The sequence below is a fragment of the Urocampus carinirostris genome, chromosome 5 (assembly GCF_059441175.1).
Source record: "Urocampus carinirostris isolate Australia breed hairy pipefish chromosome 5, RoL_Ucar_1.0, whole genome shotgun sequence".
Classification (NCBI taxonomy): domain Eukaryota; kingdom Metazoa; phylum Chordata; class Actinopteri; order Syngnathiformes; family Syngnathidae; genus Urocampus; species Urocampus carinirostris.
Genome location: NC_142353.1, coordinates 44,182,501 through 44,204,894, shown reverse-complemented (window position 1 = coordinate 44,204,894; position 22,394 = coordinate 44,182,501). Strand labels below are relative to the sequence as shown.

The window sequence follows — 22,394 nt, the reverse complement described above, 5'->3', positions numbered from 1 at the left end:
TGGATTTACGGATGGATGGATAGATGCAGGCATGGATGGATGAATGGACGTACGAGTGGGTGGATTTAAGGACAAACATGAAAATATGAATGGCTGGGTGAATGGATGGATGGCTGAGGTCATGGACAGATGAATGGATGGATGAGCAGACAGAAGAATGAATGAAAATGAATTAACGGATGAATAAATGGACGGATGAGTTGATGGACTGACCGACAGATGGAGAGATGAAGGCATGGACGGATGAATGGATGTATGGATGGATGGATGGGTGAAGTCCTGGACAGATAAGTGGATGGATGGATGAATGAGAAGACAGAAGAATCAATGAAAATGAATTAGTGGATGAATGAATGAGCGGATGAGTTGATGGAATGATGGACTGGCGGATGGATGGATAGATGCAGGCATGGATGGATGAATGGAAGCACGAGTGGGTTAATTTAAGGACAAACCGATGAAAACATGAATGGCTGGGTGAATGGATGGATGGCTGAAGTCATGGACATATGAATGGATGGATGGATGAATGAGAAGACAGAAGAATCAATGAAAACAAAATAGCAGATAAACAAATGGAAGAATGGGTTAACGGAATGATGGACTGATGGATGGATGAATAGATGCAGGCATGGATGGATGAATGGATGGATGAATGGATGGATGGATGACCAGACAGAAGAATCAATGAAAACAAAATAGCAGATAAATAAATGCTACTCCATGGAATGATGGACTGATGGATGGATGGATATATTTAGGCATGGATGGATGAATGGAAGCACGAGTGGGTGGATTTTAGGACAAACAGATGAAAACATGACTGGATGGGTGAATGGATGGATGGCTGAAGTCATGGACATATGAATGGATGGATGGATGAATGAGAAGACAGAAGAATCAACGAAAACAAAATAGCAGATAAATAAATGCTACTCCATGGAATGATGGACTGATGGATGGATGGATGGATAGATACAGGCATGGATGGATGGATGAATGGATGGATGGATGGCTGAAGTCCTGGACAGAAAAGTGGATGGATGGATGGATGGATGAATGAGAAGACAGAAGAATCAATGAAAATGAATTAGTGGATGAATGAATGAGCGGATGAGTTAATGGAATGATGGACTGATGGAAGGATGGATAGATGCAGGCACGGATGGATGAATGGATGGATGGATGGATGGGTGGCTGAAGTCCTGGACAGAAAAGTGGATGGATGGGTGAATGAGAAGACAGAAGAATCAATGAAAATGAATTAGTGGATGTATGAATGAGCGGATGTTGATGGACTGATGGACTGATGGATGGATGGATAGATGGAGGCATGGATGGATGGATGGATGGATGGATGGATGGATGAATGGATGGATGGCTGAAGTCCTGGACATATAAGTGGATGGATGGATGGATGAATGAGAAGACAGAAGAATCAATGAAAATGAAATAGTGGATAAATAAATGGAAGAATTGGTTAACGGAATGATGGACTGATGGATGGATGAATAGATACAGGCATGGATGGATGGATGGATGGATGAGCAGACAGAAGAATCAATGAAAATCAAAAAGCAATACATAAATGGATGAATGAGTTAATGGAATGATGGACTGGTGGATTAATGGATAGATACAGGCATGGATGGATGAATGGACGCATGAGTGGGTGGATTTTAGGACAAACAGATGAAAATATGAATGGCTGGGTGAATGGATGGATGGATGGATGGATGGATGGGTGAAGTCCTGGACAGATAAGTGGATGGATGGATGAATGCGAAGACAGAAGAATCAATGAAAATGGAAAAGCGGATAAATAAATGGAAGAATGAGTTAATGGAATGATGGACTGAGGGATGGATGAATAGATGCAGGCATGGATGGATGAATGAACGCATGAGTGGGTGGATTTAAGGACAAACAGATGAAAATATGAATGGCTGGATGAATGAATGGATGAGAAGACAGAAGAATAAATTAAAATGAATTAGTGGATGAACGAATGAACGGATACGTTGATGGAATGATGGACTGACAGATGGATAGATAGATGCAGGCACGGATGGATGAATGGATGGATGGATGAAGTCCTGGACAGAGAAGTGGATGAATGGATGAATGAGAAGTCAAAAGAATCAATTAAAATGAAATAGAGGATAAATAAATGGAAGAATGGGTTAATGGAATGATGGACTGATGGATGGATGGATAGATGCAGGCATGGTTGGATAGATGGATGAATGGATGGATGGATGGCTGAAGTCCGGGACAGAAAAGTGAATGGATGGATGAATGAGAAGACAGAAGAATCAATGAAAATGGAAAAGCGGATAAATAAATGGAAGAATGACTTAATGGAATGATGGACTGATGGACGGATGGATAGATACTGGCATGGATGGATGAATGGACGCATGAGTGGGTGGATTTAAGGACAAACAGATGAAAATATGAATGACTGGGTGAATGGATGGATGGCAGAAGTCATGGACAGACGAATGGATGGATGAGCAGACAGAAGAATAAATGAAAATGAATTAACGGATGAATGAATGGACGGATGAGTCGACGGACTGATGGACTGACCGACGGATGGAGAGATGAAGGCATGGACGGATGAATGGATGCATGAGTGGGTGGCTTTAAGGACAAACAGATGAAAATATGAATGACTGGGTGAATGGATGGATGGCAGAAGTCATGGACAGATGAATGGATGGATGAGCAGACAGAAGAATAAATGAAAATAAATTAACGGATGAATAAATGGACGGATGAGTCGACGGAATGGATAGATGAAGGCATGGACGTATGAACGCATGAGTGGACGGATGCAAAGAAGCACTGATGAAACGACGGACAGTTTGAAGAGTTTGGCAACGACGCTCCGAGAAGCCTAATGGACTACTTGCGGGTAACCACGGCAACGGCCTGGCGCATCAGTTGCCGAGCAACCGCATCACTCCGTCGGCAACCGAGAAAAAAACAAAAACAAACGAGAAAAAGTCGAGCGAGACGGAGGTCGGGTCGGTTTTCGGGCCGGGACGGACGAGGACGGATAACGCGTCGTCGCTTTTGACGGATACCGTAATCGTCCGTCCGTCGATGATGCGGGAAAAGGGGGCGGGGCTTGTTTTAAGGTCACCTTAAAGTTCAGTTTCAATCATCGTGTAAGTGATCGAAAATCATTTCACCTCAAACTCAACCTGAAGAGGCACTTCACTCTGAGCTGGTGTATGTCCAAAGTCCGGCCTGGGGGCCAGGGACGGCCCTTAATCACATTCTTCAAGGACCGCGGCCTCTGTCCTAAAAGTATGAAACATGTGTCCAATCACCATTTCACCAGATGATGGCAGTAGCCCTTTGACCACTTTGCCTTTGTTTTTTTATGAGAATTTTAGCCCACCCCATTTCCGACATGGCGACTGTAAATAAAAAAAGGAAAGTTGACTGTGAGGCTGGACAAATGGAAATTGAAGTGTTTTTTCACCGAAACAACAACAAGGCACTTTGGATGTTTTCAAAGAACATAGAGTCATTTCCAGACCAAACACGCTGACTAGAACAAGCTTACCAGAAATGAACCCTGTGAAAAGGTGGAGCGACTGGAAGCTGTTTTAACAGCGCTTTTTGTCACGAGAACCTGCGAGTCAAATGAAAATGCTACAAAGGCGAGCTACAAGGTCCTGATGCTGTTCTTCAAACACTGAAAACCTTTGACAGAGGGCGAATTAATGAAAGACTCTTCAAAGAATGCCAGGCCGTATGGTCGGCCATCACACAATTTCAGCTTACCAAATCTAGCGCCCCCTGCTTTCTGGAAAGTTTAGACACCCCTGCTTTAAGGTATGTTTTCTTTATCCTCATGGGTCATTGCATTCATTCGGTTCCATTCCAGCCCCATCCATCCATCCATCCATTATCTGCACTGCTTATCCTCAGTAGGGTCACGGGGGTGCTGGAGCCCCTCCCAGCTAGCTTCGGGCAGTGGGCAGGGGACACCCTGAACTGGTTGCCAGCCAATCGCAGGGCTTTTAACATTTCATCTGAAGGAGGGACATTCAAACTATGAGAGAAACGCATCCGTCCAGCTCAGGACATCGTTTCGTACAATTTCTTAACCAGCATAGGACAAATGTCCATTTCATTCTCTGTGCGTTCTGTCCTCTTTCACAGAGATCTGTTTTGATCCCGAGCTCTCCTGTCCCGGCGTACGACGCGTTTTTGTTCCCGTCTACGTCTATTCTCCCATCTTGGCTTACGACTCGTTTCTGATCCCGACCACGTTTTCGCTCTCCTGTTCCGGCTATCGACTTGTTTTCTGTCCCTGACACCGCCATCGCCCACTAAGGAAGATCCACTTCCGTATTCGGATTCAGAGCGACTTTCTTCCCGCATCTAGCGCTTCCTCTCTCATCTCAATAAACTTGTGAGAAACGTTATGCGATTGGGTTCTGTTTCGGTTCTGGTCCTGACACATTGAGCCTGTTGCTTTGTGTGTCCCCTTTTACAGTGCAAAGCAGTAACAGGGGGGACATTTTATGTCAAGAATAGCCATTTCTACTAAGGTGATGAAAAAGAAGCTAGTACATGACGGTTATTAGATTTCTAATATTTTTATTAACCATATTAAATTACCAACAATAATTGGTTGCCACTATAGATAAGGGTAACGGGGTGGACGTGTTATGCTTTACCTCATCAGTGGACCATAATAAAACATTGAAAAATAGTTGATTCAAGAAGTGGTATTTCCTCTTCTTCTCCTTGATTGTTTTCATGGGCGGCAGTAGCTCAGGAGGTAGAGCGATCGTTTTAGGATGAAGGGATCCCAGTTCGAATCCCGGCTCGTCCGTGTTACATGCCGAAGTGTCCTTGGGTAAGACACTGAACCCCTAATACCCCCATTAAGCAGGTTAGCGCCTTACATGGCTGCACGGCCGCTATTGGGAAATGTGAAGCACAATGTAAAGCGCTTTGGGAAGTCATTGACTTGAAAAGTGCTATATATATGCAAATCATTTCACTTCATTCTCTCCCAAAATATTCATATTGAGTCATGTGACTAAAATGATAGCCAGCAAATAGTTTCTATTGAACTCTTTGCAGTTCACACTGGGACAAAACTTATTTTCAAAATACGGAGGCGACTAAAGCTAGGACAATCCTTACAAGTTCTCCAGTCTCCTCCCCTGCTTGCATCCACCTGCTACCCCACCGGACCAGCTCAACTCACGTCACACCTAAGGCAAATAAAATGACATTTTTCCTTTCCATGTATCTATATGACACATAAGTAGTGCTTACTATATACGATTTTGTTGTTTTTATGTTTTTATCTGTGGTTCCCGGACGCTAATTAGCATAGGTTTCCATCCCCAGTAATACGGTAACTTCACTTTGAACATCGTGTCACTGTTGCGCCGTTTTTTCCCCCTGACAGCGAACGTTCCCTCGCCTGGAAAGAGTCCATCTTGTCTCTTCAGAAAGAAGGAAAAAAAGAAAAGGAAAAAAAAGAAAGAAAAATAGCTGCACCTGCAGCTTTTTAATAAGCAGCGCTGGCCTTAATTGGCGAGGACGCCATGATGGGGGATTGCCCTCCGACCCCGCCAGACGCTGGCGTGAAAAACGAGATGACACTTTGGGTTCCTGAATATTCATCGGGACCTGCACCTGGCGATGAGCCACCGGCGGGAAATGAAGCTCCTCATCTCACGTCAACAAAGGAGTTTCTATTCTCTGACACCGCTGATTCCAATTATCCGGTCATCGGGCCTGATAACCTTTCGATCAATGAGCTGGAGAAGAGGAACCTGAGAAGAACGCGGGACGAAATGTCAAGATTTGGCAACCCGTTTCCCTTCCAAGGGGGGAGCGGCTGGAGAGCGCCCACCTGTGTCTCATCAGTCAGTCCCATCATCTGCAGTGTCATGATTACTGACAGGGTTGGGTAGGGTTACTTTAACTGGATTACTTTCAATGACTTTTGGATGACTCCAATACCAAATATGTTAATAAAAGACAAAAGAAACTCAATATGACTCACAACACGTGGTAAGCTTTCTTTCCTGGCTTTGATCTTTTTGATCTTCGGCAAAACCAGGGTTGGGTAGGGTTACTTTAACTGGATTACTTTTAATGACTTTTGGATGACTCCAATACCAAATATGCTACTAAAAGACAACAGAAACTAAATATGAATAAAATGATGACTCACAACACGTGGTAAGCTTTCTCTCCTGGCTTTGATCTCTTTGATCTCCGGCAAAACTCCAGTTAAAGTAACCCTACCCAACCCTGAGGGTAGGGTTACTTTAACTGGATTACTTTCAATGACTTTTGGATTACTCCAATAGCAAATATGCTAATAAAAGACAAAAGAAACTAAATATGAATAAAATGATGACTCACAACACGTGGTAAGCTTTCTCTCCTGGCTTTGATCTCTTTGATCTTCGGCAAAACCAGGGTTGGGTAGGGTTACTTTAACTGGATTACTTTTAATGACTTTTGGATGACTCCAATACCAAATATGCTAATAAATGACAAAAGAAACTAAATATGAATAAAATGATGACTCACAACACGTGGTAAGCTTCCTCTCCTGGCTTTGATCTCTTTGATCTCCGGCAAAACTAACATAAAATGCCGTTCCGTGTATTCCGTTACTCCCCAAGCCCGCACAAAATTTAGTGATTTTATTCATATTTAGTTTATTTTGTCTTTTATTAGCATATTTGGTATTGGAGTAATCCAAAAGTCATTGAAAGTAATCCAGTTAAAGTAACCCTACCCAACCCTGATTACTGATTCGGGGCACCTGCGCCAACAGCCACGAACCCTGATTGGCTGTTGGACTCTTTTTAAGCCCCCGTCTTCCGAAAGGAACCTGTCAGACCGTCTGTGAACCTATGCTCCCAGCTAGGCAAGCTTTTGTACTCTCCGACACTATCCTGCCCTGTTTCCTGCCTGATACCTGTTGCCGACCTCTTTTCTGGACCCGTTTATGTTTTTGCTCCCCCGCCCCGGCTATCGACCCGTTTTCTCGCTGTCAACGACTACCCTCGCTCGACACGAAAGTGCCAATTCCGCGTTCCTGATATCTGCTACCCGTGACTGACGATCATCGGATCGTGGATGCAATCGCTGTTCTCTTTCTTAATAGAAACTGAGTAAAACGAACGCGATTGGGTCCCGTCTCCGTTCCTGCTCCGTGACATGCAGTTTGTTGTCTAAGCTCATTGTATTTCTTCTTTGGGGTGAAGGATTTTATACATTTGACTATAAGGGATTTTATACGATTGAATACAAGTTACATTTATGGAATGCAATGAAGATTTTCACAGAGAAGGCTTAAGTTCAATGACAGGTCACGCCGATCCGAATGCGGAACGTTTTGTTTAGTTCTGTTGATAACAGAACTCTGACGCAGGACGGCAGGCATTATTTGGAGAAGTTGTTTTGATAAGCGCTCTGCTGTTATGAGTTTTTCAGACATCGGGACGCTCTTCTCCGAGATGGTGGACCCCCCACGTGGGGGGCTTACCTTGCACGCCCATGGGAGGAGCCGGCACACCAGCTTGGGGGAAAAAACGTTTGTTACTCTGAGACCACTTGTTTGTTTTTTTGTGTTTTTTCTTGTTAAACATCACCTCCATTTGAGTACGCCTGCCTCAGTATATGCTTCCTCACATATCCAACATGGAAATATGACATCAATTTTGGACTCCTTGGTCTTCAGGAAGTCCCAGGACCCCACCAAGATCTCCTTTGCAATTTCTGAAAGACCCCTAGACTCCCAGGAGGAGTCCTTCGAACATCTTGGTCTTTAGAAAGAACCCTGGAATCCAAGGAGGAAACTTTGGCCCTCAGAAAGACCCCTGGTGTTAGAACCAGAACAGGGGGAGGACCCAGATACGTAACGTTTTCACACAAGCTTTATTTTAGGGGAATGAGGCAGTCATGCGCGTGATTCAGCGATCGCTGGGCGTAAGAAGTAAGACAGAAGTCCGGCATAGAAAAACAGGAAGCCAGAGGCAGATGAGATCAGTACCAGATACACGAGCAGATACTGGACAGACGGTCAATACCGGACAGGACGGGACAGAAAGGATCGATACCAGATACACGAGCAAATACTGGACGGAAGGGATCGGAACCGGACAGGGCGAAACAGACGGGATCGATACCAGACACTGGAGATTGGAGTCAGATATCCAACAGGAGGAGATAGACGGGATCGATACCTGATACTGGAGTCAGATATCAGACAAGACGAGACAGACGGGATCGATACCCGATACCGGAGACTGGAGTCAGATATCAAACAGGACGAGAAAGACAGGATCAATACCGGACAGAGTCAAAACACACGTCTTGCAAGTGCAGAGGTTCGTTGACGGACTGATAAGGAGTGAATGAGAGCACTTAGCTTAAATAGGAAGGAAGCCAATCAGGCAACGATCCGCAGCTGGCGGCAAATGGGCGGGGCCTAGTGAGGGCAATGGGCAACCGGGACACCTGGACTACAAGGAGGAGGACTCTTTAGTCTTTAGAAATACCCCTGGTCTGTAGGAAAACCTATGATTTCCCAAGAGGACACCTTGGTCTTAAGGAAGACCCTGGACGCTCAGATGGACTTCTTTGAACCGACAAGAGGACTCCTTTGGACTCATTGGCCTTTATGAAGACCCCTAGACTCTTAGGAAGACTATTCATTTGGTAAATGGTAGATGGACTGCATTTATAGAGCAATTTACCGGAAGGACTATTTTCTATTTCCAAGACGACTCATTTGGACTACTTAATCTTTAGGAAGAACCCTTGAATCACAAGCGGTCTCATTTGGTCCTCTAAAAGGACTCCTTTGGACTTCTTTGTCTTTAGGAAACCCCTGAACTCCTATGAGGACTCCTTAGACTTTAGGAAGACCCCTGGAGTCCCAGGAATACTCCTACCACCTCCTCGGTTTGTAGGAAGATCCCTGAACTCACAGAAGGACTCTTTTTGACTTCTAAGAGGACTTTTGGAATTTTTTGTCATTAGGAGGACCCCTGGACTCACGGGGGTACTCCCTAGTATTTAGGAATACCCCCTGGACTCCCAGGAATACTCCTGACTCCTTGGACTGTAAGAAGATCCCTACATCACAGAAGGACTATTTTGTATTTCCAAAAGGACTCATTTGGACTACTTAGTCTTTAGGAAGAACCCTGGAATCACAAGCGGACTCGTTTGGTCCTCCAAAAGGACTGATTTGGACCTCACTGTCTTTAGGAAACCCCTAAACTCTTATGAGAACTCCTTAGTCTTTAGGAAGATCCCTGGATTCCCAGGAATACTCCTACCACCTCCTGGTTTGTAGGACGGTCCCTGAACTCACAGAAGGACTCTTTTGGACTTCCAAGAGGACTCCTTGATCTTTAGGAAAACCTTTGAACTCCCAGAAGGATACTTTAGTCTTTAGGAAGACCCCCTGGACTCCCAGGAATGCTCCTACCACCTCCTTGGTTTGTAGGACAGTCCCTGAACTCACAGAAGGACTCTTTTGGACTTCTCAGAGGACTTTTGGTTTTTTTTGTCGTTAGGAGGACCCCTGGACTCACGGGGGTACTCCTTAGTATTTAGAAAGACCCCTTGATTCCCAGGAGAGCTCCTACAGACTCGTTGGTTTTATAGGAAGACCCCTGGACTCAAGGAGGATGCCAGGAGTTGGCAAAGCAGCTAAAACTCAACAAATGTACTTACAGGTCTTACAGTTCTTGGCAGGAGATGTTTGAGAGGAAGTTCCTCAAGTTCCTGTCCGGTTTGGGCAAACTATTTTATCTGGGAATGACCAAGCCAAGCCGGAAATGTCTGCTACACGGGTTGTTCTTCTGGAAAGAACTTTTCCCGATTGATTGGCAGCCCAGAACAGAAGATGGTAGCTCAGGGGAGCGCTAATCAAGCCTGCCGGCGACAGCATGACCGGAACCCCGTCGCCTGCAAAGGGCATTAGCGGACCCCGCTAAGGGTATTAGCGGACCCCGCGGGACCCTCGACGCTTCCTGATTAGCTTGGTTAGCGCTAACAGCGGATGCACAAACAGTGACGAACATTGTCCTGTGACAGAGATAATAGCGGTCCAAAAATGTGCCTGATTCAAAAATGGAGTGTTACCCCTGCTAAAAGCCAGTGCCTATTTGCCCTGTTTTCTGCACTATAAGGCGCACTGGATTATAAGACTCACCCCTCAAATATTGTCTTTGGTTATGTGTTTTTCATGTATAAGGCTCAGGGAACTGTAGCTATGGTAATCATTCTTGTCTTACTGTATTTTGTGTACTAATGGTGTACTATTTGTAGTCTGGGGGCCACATTGAGTTCAAGAATTTGCCCAAGGGCCCCATCCTGGTGACAGATCCCAATTTTCTCATTTATGACTTAGTATACATTCAGACATTTAATAATATTATTGTAATACTGCTTTAAATTTGTTTTTAAAAAGATTACTTTCATCAAATTGGTTTTGAAACGCTTATGATTCAAACTAATGTATTTAGTCCCTGTTTTGAGCACTTGATGCTTGGTTTTGAAGTACTGCAGTAGTTTTTGTAGTATTTCTAGCGAAATGTTTATCATGATTACCGATCTGAATAACCTGTGCCGCCTCCTTTAGCGCCAAATGCCTCGGACTCTGATTGGCTCCCTGTCACTATTTAAATCCACGACTGTCTGTCACCTGTTGTCAGTCCGTCTGCGAACCTCAGTTTACACTAGGCAAGCTTTTTACAACCCTGACTCCCACCTGTTTTTTGCTCCAGTCTGTCTCCGGTTACGACCCGTTTTTGATCCCGACCACGTCTGATCTCCTGTCCCAGCTTACCAACTGTTTCTGACCCCGACCATGTTTTTGCTCTCCGGTGCCGGCTATCGACCTGTTTTTCTGTCCTTTTACTCGGTTTATTGAGTTTATTTTCTGAGAAAAAATGGCAAAGGCATGTAATAAAGGGATAGTGTGTAATGTTTTACCATTGGCACTGTATTGTGTAGTGCGACTAAAAACCAGTACTAGAAAACACATGGAAATGACCAAAACGGAACCCTTTTCCTTGCCCAGGTTTTTTGTTACCCTTAGCATCAAGATGGCAGACAGTTATGTCAGTTACCTCTGGGTGTGTCATGATTACTGATGTGACTCACCTGTGCCAGCTCTTTTGGCGCCAACTGCCTCGGACTCTGATTGGCTCTCTGTCCCTATTTAAACCCCTCTATCTGTCCCCTTTTGTCCGTCCGTCTGCGAACCTCAGTTAACACTAGGCAAGCCTTTTTCGACCCTGACTCCCACCTGTTTTTTGCTCCAGTCTGTCTCCGGTTACGACCCGTTTTTTGATCCTGACCACGTCTACTTTCCTCTCCTGGTTTTCGACTTGTTTCCGACCCCGACCCCGTTTTTGCTCTCCCGTCCTGGCTACTGACCTGTTTTCCGTTCCCGACACCGCCATCGCTCGCCACGGAAGTCACATTTCCGCGTTCCTTTTTTCCAATAAAACTGAGAGAAACGTAACGCAAATGGGTCCTGTCTCCGTTCTGGTCCTGACAATGTTTTGTGTAGTAGTATAGTTTTACTGAAATCATATTTTAGTAGTATTTTTGGCGTATTTTCTTCTTTTCAGAATTAAAGCAAAATAATATGTTAAGTCCCAGTTTTAAGAACACTAAATTTGACTTTTAGTTTTGAAGTCAGTTTGTAGTATTTTCGTAGTATTTCTGTTGTAGTAGTTTTGTTGTAGACACTCAAAGGGACAAAGTGGACAAAATTTGCAATTAAAAAAACTAGTAGTACTTTATTTACAATTATATATATTTGCACTAGATTTTGACCATTTTTTTTTGGGCGGCCTGGATGAAAAAGCCTGATGGGCCACATGTGGCCCGCGGGCCACAGTTGGACCACCCCTGTATTAATGCAATGACTGATAAATCGAAAAATATTGCAAATCATTGTATGTAACAGAAATCACGCAGACATATAGAAAGCTTGAGCCATGTTGAGCAACGCAAATGATCTTAAGCTCTCCCATCCTTTGCACAAATGGCATAGTAATAATGTAGGCCAAGTATTGCTAATACTACATAAAACAATCATTATATGTAAATGTTTGAAATATTTTCAACAATTAGTCTCAGCTCAACGAATATTTTAGTGGGTCACTATTTGAACCCTGTCCTGTCAATCCCCTGTGGTCCGTCCGTCTGCGAACCTCAGAGTACACGAAGCAAGCCTTTTTCGACCCTGACTCCCACCTGTCCCGTTTTTGCTCCCGTCTGTCTCCGGCTACGACCCTGTCTGTTCTCCCGTCCCGAACTACGACCCGTTTTTGATCCCGACCACGTCTGCTCTCCCGTCCCGGCTTACGACCCGTTTCTGACCCCGACCAAGTTTTCGCTCTCCTGTCCCGGCTGTCGACCTGTTTTTCCGTCCTTGACACCGCCATTGCTCGCTAGAGAAGATCCACTTCCGTGTCAGTACAAGAGCGACTTGCTTCCCGCGCCTAGCGAACACCGGATCGTTGGCGCAACCCTTCCTCTTTCCTTTAATAAAACTTGTGAGAAACGTAACGCAATTGGGTCCTGTTCAGGTCCCGACACAAAAACTTTAAAGTCATACGAGGTTGTTATCAGTTTGATATTTATTATGTACCCTTCCTCAGTTAGTAACCAATGTCCTCATGTATCATTTTTACATAGCAGTAGCAATAGTAGGTCTCTCTATCACTCTGTCATGCGTGTAAGGCACAGGTGTCAAGCAGGCGGCCCGCGGGCCAGATCAGGCCCGCTAAGGGATTGAATCCGGCCCGCGAGACAAGACTCAGAGAAGCGCAAGAGAAAAACAAGCTGCAGGTTGAAATATGTCAACATGATGTTGACAAAGCCAGGTGCCTCTCACAAAGGCACTGTACTTGTATTTATTTCTCTCTCTCTTCCTTTCTCTTCTTTCTTTCTCTTCTTTCTTTTCTTTCTCTTCTTTCTCTTCTTTCTCTTCTTTCTCTTCTTTCTTTTCTTTCTTTTCTTTCTTTTCTTTCTTTTCTTTCTTTTCTTTCTTTTCTTTCTTTTCTTTCTTTTCTTTCTTTCTCTTCTTTCTTTCTCTTCTTTTCTTTCTCTTTTTTCTCTTCTTTCTCTTTCTTTCTCTTCTTTCTTTCTCTCTTTCTCTTCTTTCTCTTCTTTCTTTATCTTCTTTCTTTCTCTTTGTTTTTTCTTTTCTTTCTCTTTCACTTCTTTCTTTCTCTTCTTTCTTTTCTTTCTCTTTTTTCTTTTGTTTATCTTCTTTCTTTCTCCTTTTTCTTTCTCTTCTTTCTTTCTTTTCTTTCTTTCTCTTCTTTCATTCTTTTCTTTCTTTCTTTCTCTTCTTTTCTTTCTCTTCTTTCTCTTTCTTTCTCTTCTTTCTTTCTCTCTTTCTCTTATCTCTCTTCTTTCTTTCTCTACTTTCTTTCTCTTCTTTCTTTCTCTTTGTTTTTTCTTTTCTTTCTCTTCTTTCGCTTCTTTCTTTCTCTTCTTTCTTTTCTTTCTCTTTTTTTCTTTCTCTTCTTTATCTTCTTTCTTTCTCCTTTTTATTTCTCTTCTTTCTTTCTTTTCTTTCTTTCTCTTCTTTCATTTTCTTCTTTCTTTCTTTCCCTTCTTTCTTTCTTTCTTTCTTTCTTTCTCTTCTTTCTTCCTCTCTTTCTCTATCTTTTTCTTTTTCTCTTTCTTTTTCTCTTTCTCATTCTCTCTCTTTCTTTCTTTTCTCTTCCCTTCTCTTTAATCTACTAGTCCGGCCCCCAACAGAATTTTTGTTCTATCGTGTGGCCCCTGAGTTAAAATGAGTTTGACACCCCTGGTGTAAGGAATGGGAGAGCTTAAGATCAGTTGCATGGTTAAACATCTGTCCAGGCTTCTGAGTTTTAGTCAGTACATTCAGTACTCCTGTGTGTATATTAATGCCAATCTAATCAAAACCTCTTATTACCGTGGGGGCGCTGGCGCCCCCGTTTATAAAACGCTAATTAAATTACCGTAACTTGGGGCCTGTTATGAAAAAAATGACATTTAATCAAAGCAGTTCTCTCACGCTCCCACACGGTGGTATCTGACAGGCATCCATGTGAGGCAACGGACCAATCACAGGCAAGAAATGACACAGACAGGGCATAATAAGTAAAGTTATCACTCAAGACATGATTTCTGATTCTTTCATGGCCAAGATAGCAACAAAAAAATCCCTTCAGCCTGAATGACACTTGGTCAATAAAGGGTAGGATTGAGATTGACAGCTGCTGACAGAGCATGCAAACAAGTGTCTTGATTGCAGAAAATTGTGTTACTTTTCCTTACTAGACATTTCCCCGCTGATTCCCCGTTGCATCCAATGTTGAGTGACAGTGGTCATGAAAAAATTTCATCTGATGAGAGATTGCACGAATACGGTAATATACCACTACAAAACCTTGTTTATAAGGTGCACCCAAACTTTGGGTTGTAACAATAATAGTACCGTATTTTCCGCACTACAAGGCGCACCTAAAAGCCTTTATTTTTTTCAAAAGCTGACCATGCGCCTTATAATACAGTGCGCCTTATTTATGGATCAATATTAAGTCGCAAAGTCTTCCAACTAACTTGCTGCCGCCAACTCGATTTTCCCCCGAACGCCAAGTAGTCCGCGGTGTATGCTGGGATTTATTTACCGGCGTTTCATTGGCTAACCAATGTGTCAATCGTCATTTGAATGGATTACTATTGGCTAAAGTTATTCGGAGGTCAAGAGGCGGATCCTTTTTGTCATTTACAGGCTGGCATTGGCTTAAACGGCAAAACAAAGCCTGCAATTGGCCGAAAAAGATGAATGCGTATAGCACGTGGCTGACGGCATACAGAAAGCATTTTTTTACTATTTTGTATTTGTAAGTATTTTATGCTCCTGGATTTAGTACACTCACGGATATAAGAGGACCACGGCTGCACATTATTATGAACACAACGACTTCTGTGAGCTACTACGGGTTTTATATTGTCCCTGTTTCTTGTTTCAGACTGAACTCGATGTTTCTGTGATAAGCTGCGCAGATAATGGATGGAATGGAGTGTCTATTTTTAAATTAAACTCAATTCCAAGTGTTTATTGTCATATGCACAGTAAAGTTGCGAGCGAAAAAGAAAATAGATACTAAGGAATGGTTGGCATTTCTTGAATCCCAAGACTTTAACCTTCCGAATGATGGAACGATTTGAGTGACATCGTACGGACACCGCATCCGCACGTGTTCTCGACACGTATTTGCGTCTTTGCAAGCTTTGGGAATGTTAAGGGGGTAATAAGTTGGACTGAACCATCTGACTGTTTTGTCCACGTTCCCATTGTAGCGCCTTATAATCCGGTGCGTCTTATGTATGTCAAAAATAGGACCAAAAACTATTTTTTCGAGGTGCGCCCTATAACCCGGTGCGCATTATAGTGCGGAAAATACGGTAATAATAATAATAATAATAATAATAATAATAATAATAATGATACAGTTGAACCTCGGTTCTCGACCTTAATCCGTTCCAGAACCATGTTCGAAAACCGATTTGTTCAATCACCGAAATCATTTTTCCCATTAAAAATAATGTAAATCGTTTTAATTCGTTCCAACACCCTGAATGTTTACCGTGAATGTTTAACGTAATCATAAAGCTAACCCAGGCTAATCGTACGTTTGCGTTATCGTAATCTTCCGTACGAAAGATTACGCTAACATGAACCTGTAAAAATTAAAAAATCAGGTCGTTTACAAGTTATTTAGCACCCGGGTCTCCACAACAAGTGCTGAGCGGTTCATTGGAAAGAGGGCTCCGTTCCAACACCCTCAATGTTGGGCTCCGTTTCAACACCCACATAAAGCTAACCCAGGCTAATCGTACGTTCGCGTTACCGTAATCTTCCGTACGAAAGATTACGCTAACATGAACGTGTAAAAATGAAAAAAAAAGGATAAAGAAAAGAATTATGGATAGGATTTTTTACCTTTGTGGTGGTCAGCAGAAGGCGCAGGTGGACGGTGGGGTATTCCCTAGCAAGATCAGACACTCCACCTCCTTCCTATTTTGCTATTATTTCTTTCTTAAATGCAATAGTTGTACGCACTACTTTTCTTTTTTCACCTGTAGCAACTTTGTCGCTTGCACTGACTTTCTTCGGAGGCATAATAAGGGGCTAAAACACCTGTACGCCGCTCAGCATGGCACCCTAGCGTACGCACTCACGCATTACCGGCGTTCGAACTCCGATTTTTTGACCGAACGGCGAAGCAAGAATTTCTCGACATTTTTGGTCGGACTCCGATTTGTTCGAACTGAGAGGCGTTCCAAAACCGAGGTTCCACTGTACAATTTACTCCAAAGTCAGGACACCCAAGGTCTCTGTACATAGAGTACCGAACAACAATAAAACAAGAATAGAGGAATTGAGTGCAGCCTGAGATCATATGGAACCACTCGGCGGGGGTTGGGTTATGCCAAGTGAAGCGCAGCTTAGAGGGAACACTGGTCTTAACCAAGTTTCTTCAGAATGGTGGAGACGGTGGAAAATGAGGAAGCGATAATTGCAGACATGAGGGGAAGCGGAGAAGAGAGGCAGGATGAGGGAATAGGGTGGAGCAGTCATGTGGATGGTATGGATGAATAGATTAATTTAGATAACTGAGTGGTGCTCGGGAGATGAGAGGAGGAAAACGGATTATTGTAGGTTCAAGTGTCGAGAGAGAAGAAGGGTGGGTACAAAAAATAAATATGCGTTTTATACACTGAAGGAGGGCAGCACGGCAGCGCAGTGGTTAGCGCTTGTGCGGCACAGTTCATGTCATGGGAACCTGTCATGGGTTCAAATCCAGCTCCGGACTTCCTGTGCGGAGTTTGTATGTTCTCCCCGTGCTTGCGTGGGTTTCCTCCGGGCACTCCGGTTTCCTCCCACATTCCAAAAACATGCATTTCAGGTGAATTGGCCGGTCCAAATTGTCCCTAGGTGTGAATGAGCGAATGAGTTGTCTGTCCCTGTGTGCCCTGCAATTGGCTGGCAACCAGTTCAGGGTGTCCCCTGCCCATTTCCCGGAGATGGCTGGGATGGGCTCCAGCCCTCCCGCGACCCTAATGAGGATAAGCGGTACGGATGATGAGATGAGATGAGATACACTGAAGGATTTCATACATATGACTATAAAGCACAGGTGTCAAACAGGCGGCCCGCGTGCCAAATCAGGCCCGCTAAGGGATTGAATCCGGCCCGCGAGACAACACTCAGAGAAGCGCAAGAGAAAAACAAGCTACAGCTTGAAATATCCAAACTTGATGTTGCCAAAGCCGGATGCCTCTCACAAAGACACTGCACTTGTGTTTATTCCGCTCTCTCTCTCTCTCTCTCTCTCTCTCTCTCTTTTTTTTTTCTTCTTTTCCAGCCATTTTTTCCCACTCTGTCTCTGTCTCTTTTACTCTCTGTGTCTCTCTTTTTCTCTTCCTTTGTTGCTCTTTCTCTCTTTGTGACTTTTAACCTCTTTTGCTCTAACTTCCTTTTTTTCCTTTTCTCTCTTCTCCTCCTCTCTTCATACCCTTCGTGCTTTCTTTTCTCTTTTCTCTCCTTCTGTCTTACTATTTCTCTTTGGATTTTTTTCTTCCTCTCCCTTTCTTTTCCCCCTCTCTCACGACTTTTTATCTTTTGTTTCTCAAGCTCTCTCCCTCTCTCTTTTTCTTTCTTTGTCCCGCCCTCTCTCCTTTTATTTCTCTTTCTCTTATTTTCTCTTATCTCTTTTTCTTTCTCTTTAATCTACTAGTCCGGCCCCCAACAGAATGTTTGTTCTATCGTGTGGCCCCCGAGTTCAAATTAGTTTGACACCCCTGCTATAAAGGATTGTATACAATTGAATACAAGTTACATTTATTAAGTGCAATGAAGTAGCCTATAGTTCAATGACAGGTCACGCCGTTCCAAATGCTGAATATTTTGACTAGGGAATTTTGATAACAGGACTCTGACGGAGGACAGCAGGCGATGTTTTGAGAACAAAGCCCTGATGATGTAGAAACGCTCGGTGTTGTTTTGAGTTTTCCAGACATCGCGACGCCCAGGGGGGGCTTCCCTGGCACGCCCGTGGGAGGAGCTGGGCCACCATTATGGGAAAGACGTGGGCCGAGGGAAAAAAGGCTGGAGGACTTCAGCAAGGCTTGCCGGAGACTCGAGCGACGCTAATTCGGCCATATTCGATGGAGTTCACTTATTTAAATTGTTTATGAAATGAAATCTGTCACTATGTGAAAATGTCGGCTATTCTTGTTCATCTTTACCATCAAGATACGAGCGTGCATAAATAACTTCAGTAATCGAATAAAAATTGTGACTCACTTGGGCGCGTCGTCCACTCTGTGGCCCAGCTGGAAGTCGTGCGACTTGCTGCGGTGCAGCGCCCCGAAACCCGGCAGGAGGTGGACCAGCTTGCGGCCGGGCGGCGGCGGCGTCCCCGGGGCCCGGACTCTGTGCCGGTGCCGAACGGGCGGCGTGCCCGGGGGCCCGCCGGCATCCCAGGGCGGCGGAGTCCGGGGGACCAAGGGGCCCGGGCGATTTTGACGAGGCGAGGGCGGCAGGGAGCGGCGGCCGGCCCCTGGGGTGGACCAGGGGCCCTCTGCCGTCAGAAGGTCGGCGGGGGCCGGCGTGGGGCCCTGGGGTTGGTGCTTGCCCTTGGACCAGACCTGGGGACTTAGGGCCGGTTGGAATCGCGTTCGTTGACTAGGGTCCGGGTTTTCCTTGCCCGACTCGGACGGGGGCCACTGGATGGTGCAGTCCTGCTTGACCTGGTTCCCTGCGGGGGAGAGACACGATAGTTCAAATCCCGAATGGTGCGTTCAGGAAAAGCTGGAAAAATGAGCAGTAAATACGGCGAGCGGCATGTCGGAAAGCAAAAAACACAAAAATGGGATAGTGAACACTCCAAAGTACGTGTTTAGCTAGCTCCTTCAAGAAGTAAAAACCTTTATTTATTAAAAACGAAAAACAACAGTTAATTTAAAATACACAAACTATCATATATATATATATATTCGTTCCATTTTAAAAAAAAATTATTTGTAAGTTGAGAAAAATGTATTTATTTTAGTTGACCTAGAGCAGGGGTGTCAAACTCATTTGAACTGGGGGGCCACACGATAGAACAAACATTCTGTCGGGGGCCGGACTAGTAGATTGAAGAGAAAGAAAAAGAGATAAAGAAATAAGAGAAAGAGGGAGGGAAAAGGAGAGAGGGCGGGACAAAGAAAGAAAAAGAGAGAGAGGGAAAGAGCATGAGAAACAAAAGATAAAAAGTCGTGAGAGAGGGGAAAAGAAAGGGAGAGGAAGAAAGAAATCCAAAGGGAAATAGAAAGACAGAAGGAGAGAAAAGAGAAAAGAAAGTGCAAAGGGTAGGAAGAAAGAAAGAGAAAAGAGAGAAAAGGAAAAAAGGAAATTAGAGCAAAAGAGGTTAAAAGACACAGAGAGAGAAAGAGACAATGAGCAACAAAGGAAGAGAAAAAGAGAGACACAAAGAGACAGAGTGGGAGAAAGGGGTGGAAAAGAAAGAGAGAGAGAGAGAAAGAGAGAGAGAGAGAAATAAATATAAGTACAGTGTCTTTGTGAGAGGCACCTGGCTTTGGCAATATCAAGTTGACATATTTCAACCTACAGCTTGTTTTTCTCTTGCGCTTCTCTGAGTGTTGTCTCGCGGGCCGGATTCAATCCCTTAGCGGGCCTGATCTGGCCCGCGGCCCGCCTGTTTGACACCTGTGACCTAGAGGGAGCTGACCCCAAAAAACAAAATCCTGTCTTGCATTCATGTTTTCTTTCTTCTCTTTTTTTCCTTTTCTTACTATTCCCCTCTTGTCTTCTTTTCCTCTCATTTTTTTCTTTTTCCTTTTTCTTTTGTTGTATTTGCTATTATTCTTTATGTTTTATACTTCTTTTTTGTTCCTTTCTTGCCCTTTTTCTTCTTTTTACTTTTTATTTTCTTCTATTTGCTATTTTTCTTTATGTTTTATACTTCTTTTTTGTTCCTTTCTGGCCCATTTTAATTTTTCCTTTTTCTTTTCTTCCATTTGCTATTATTCTTTGTTTTATGCTTATTTTTTTGTTCCTTTCTTGCCCTTTTTTTACCTCTCCTTTTTCTTACCTTTTTATTTTTTCTTCTCTTATTCGTTTTTTCTTCTTTCAGATTTCTCTTTTTCATGTTTTCTATTCTTTTTCCTTTCTGCTTCTTTAATATTCTTTGATTATTATTTTCAATTGTTTGTCCCTTTCTCATCTTTTTTACTTTCTTCTTCTTTTTTCTCTCTGTCTCCTTTCCTTTTCTTCTTTTCTCTCTTCCCCTCTTTTTCTTTTCCTATTCTTCTAAATATATATAAAAAAAGAAAATAAAAACGATGAACTCCAAAAGAAACTTAAATATGATTTAGAATTAATCAAATAAAATAAAATATAAAAAACAGCACGGATGAAAACTGCAAAGTAGGTCTTAAACCCCGTCGGACTGATGGCGAGCGTGACAGGGCGACGCCCATCTGCCGGCAGCCAATGAATGAGCTTGAAATGGAGCGGGCGGCGAACACACGTTACCTGTGGCGCTGAGCGCCTTATCGTCCTCCAGTTGCTCTTCTGAGAACCCCGAAACAAGCAATGAGGAAAAATGAATGTTAATTAATGGCAATTATTCCGCATTGAGTCTTTGCAGAGGATCAAGAAAACACGTTTTTTTTTTATGACGTCGTCCAGTTGTTGACACAAAATGGGGATTTCTCTTGATTTGGTTTCCAATTTACCGTATTTTCCGCACTATAAGGCGCACCTAAAAGCCTTTATTTTTTTCAAAAGCTGACCATGCGCCTTATAATACAGTGCGCCTTATATATGGATCAATATTAAGTTGCAAAGTCTTGCAACTAAGGCAAGCAGCCGCCGACTAGATTTTCCCCCGGACGCTAAGTAGTCCGCGGCGTATGCTGGGATTTATATACCGGCGTTTCATTGGCTAACCAATGTGTCAATCATCATTTGAATCGATCACTATTGGCTAAAGTTATTTGGAGGTCAAGGGGCGGATCCTTTTTATCATTTACAGGCTGGCATTGGCTTAAACAGCAAAACAAAGCCTGCAATTGGCCGAAAAAGATGAATGTGAATCACACGTTGGGTTGCACTACAGCATAGAGAAAACATTTTTTGCTAGTCTGTATTTGTAAATATTTTATTCTCCTGGATTTACTACACTCACGGATATAAGAGGACCACGGCTGCACATTATTATGAACACAACGACTTCGGTGAGCTACTCCGGGTTTTATATTGTCCCTGTATCTGGTTTCAGACTGAACTCGATGTTTCTGTGATAAGCGGTGCAGATAATGGATGGAATGGAGTGTCTATTTTTAAATTCAACTCAATTCCAAGTGTTTATCGTCATATGCACAGTAAAGTTGCGAGCGAAAAAGAAAATAGAAACTAAGGAATGGTTGGCATTTCTTGAATCCCAAGACTTTAACCTTCCGAATGATGAAACGATGCATTTGAGTGACATCGTACGGACACCGCATCCGCACGTGTCTGAGACACGTATTTGCTTCTTTGCAAGCTTTGGGAATGTTAAGGGGGTAATAAGTTGGACTGAACCATCTGACTGTTTTGTCCACGTTCCCATTGTAGCGCCTTATAATCCGGTGCGTCTTATATATGTCAAAAATAGGACCAAAAACTATTTTTTCGGGGTGCGCCCTATAACCCGGTGCGCCCTATAGTGCGGAAAATACGGTAGTTCATTTTTGAGGGCAAGTTTGTGTTTGTTTGTCAGCCCAGTGTTGCTACAGATTTTCCCCGCTCTGAGTCTTCGCAGAGGATCAAGAAAAACACGTGTCTGAATTTATTTATCTACTCATTTACACAAAATGTATGATTTCTCTAGATTTGGTCTCCAATTTAATTTATATATTGATCTTTTTTGTCCCTTTTTTCCTACTCAAGATTAGCTCAGCATTCCTGTGGATTTTCCTGCACGGAGTCTTCGCAGAGGATCAAGAAAACCCCTTCGCCTTATTAGGTCATCCGCTCGTTCACACAAAATTGAGGATTTCTCTTGATTTAGATTCTGATTGATTTCATTTTTGTGGTCGAGTTTGTCTGTGTTTTTTTTTCAGGCCGGTGTTACTGTCAGGACCAGAACAGAAACAGGACCCACTCGCGAAACGTTTCTCACAGTTTTATCGGGAAGAAGGGAAAGGACTGCACACACGATCCGGCGATTGCCGGTCGCAAGGAGCAGGTCGCTTTGAACGCGGAAGTGGGACTTCCGTGTCGGGAACGGAAAAAACGGGTCATTAGCCAGGACAAG

The 22,394-nt window shown here is 43.6% G+C and overlaps 1 protein-coding gene across 1 annotated transcript in view; it reads right to left on the bottom strand.

Annotated features, from left to right (window-relative positions):
- ksr2 (kinase suppressor of ras 2) overlaps positions 1-22,394 on the bottom strand; it is a 137,456-nt gene that overhangs the window by 74,358 nt on the left and 40,704 nt on the right. Inside the window, exons 4-5 of the mRNA XM_088336947.1 lie at positions 20,630-20,668; positions 18,395-18,848 (exon numbers count right to left, since the gene is read on the bottom strand). Coding sequence (XP_088193073.1) covers positions 18,395-18,848; positions 20,630-20,668 — 493 coding nt within the window. The remainder of the gene's footprint in view (positions 1-18,394; positions 18,849-20,629; positions 20,669-22,394) is intronic.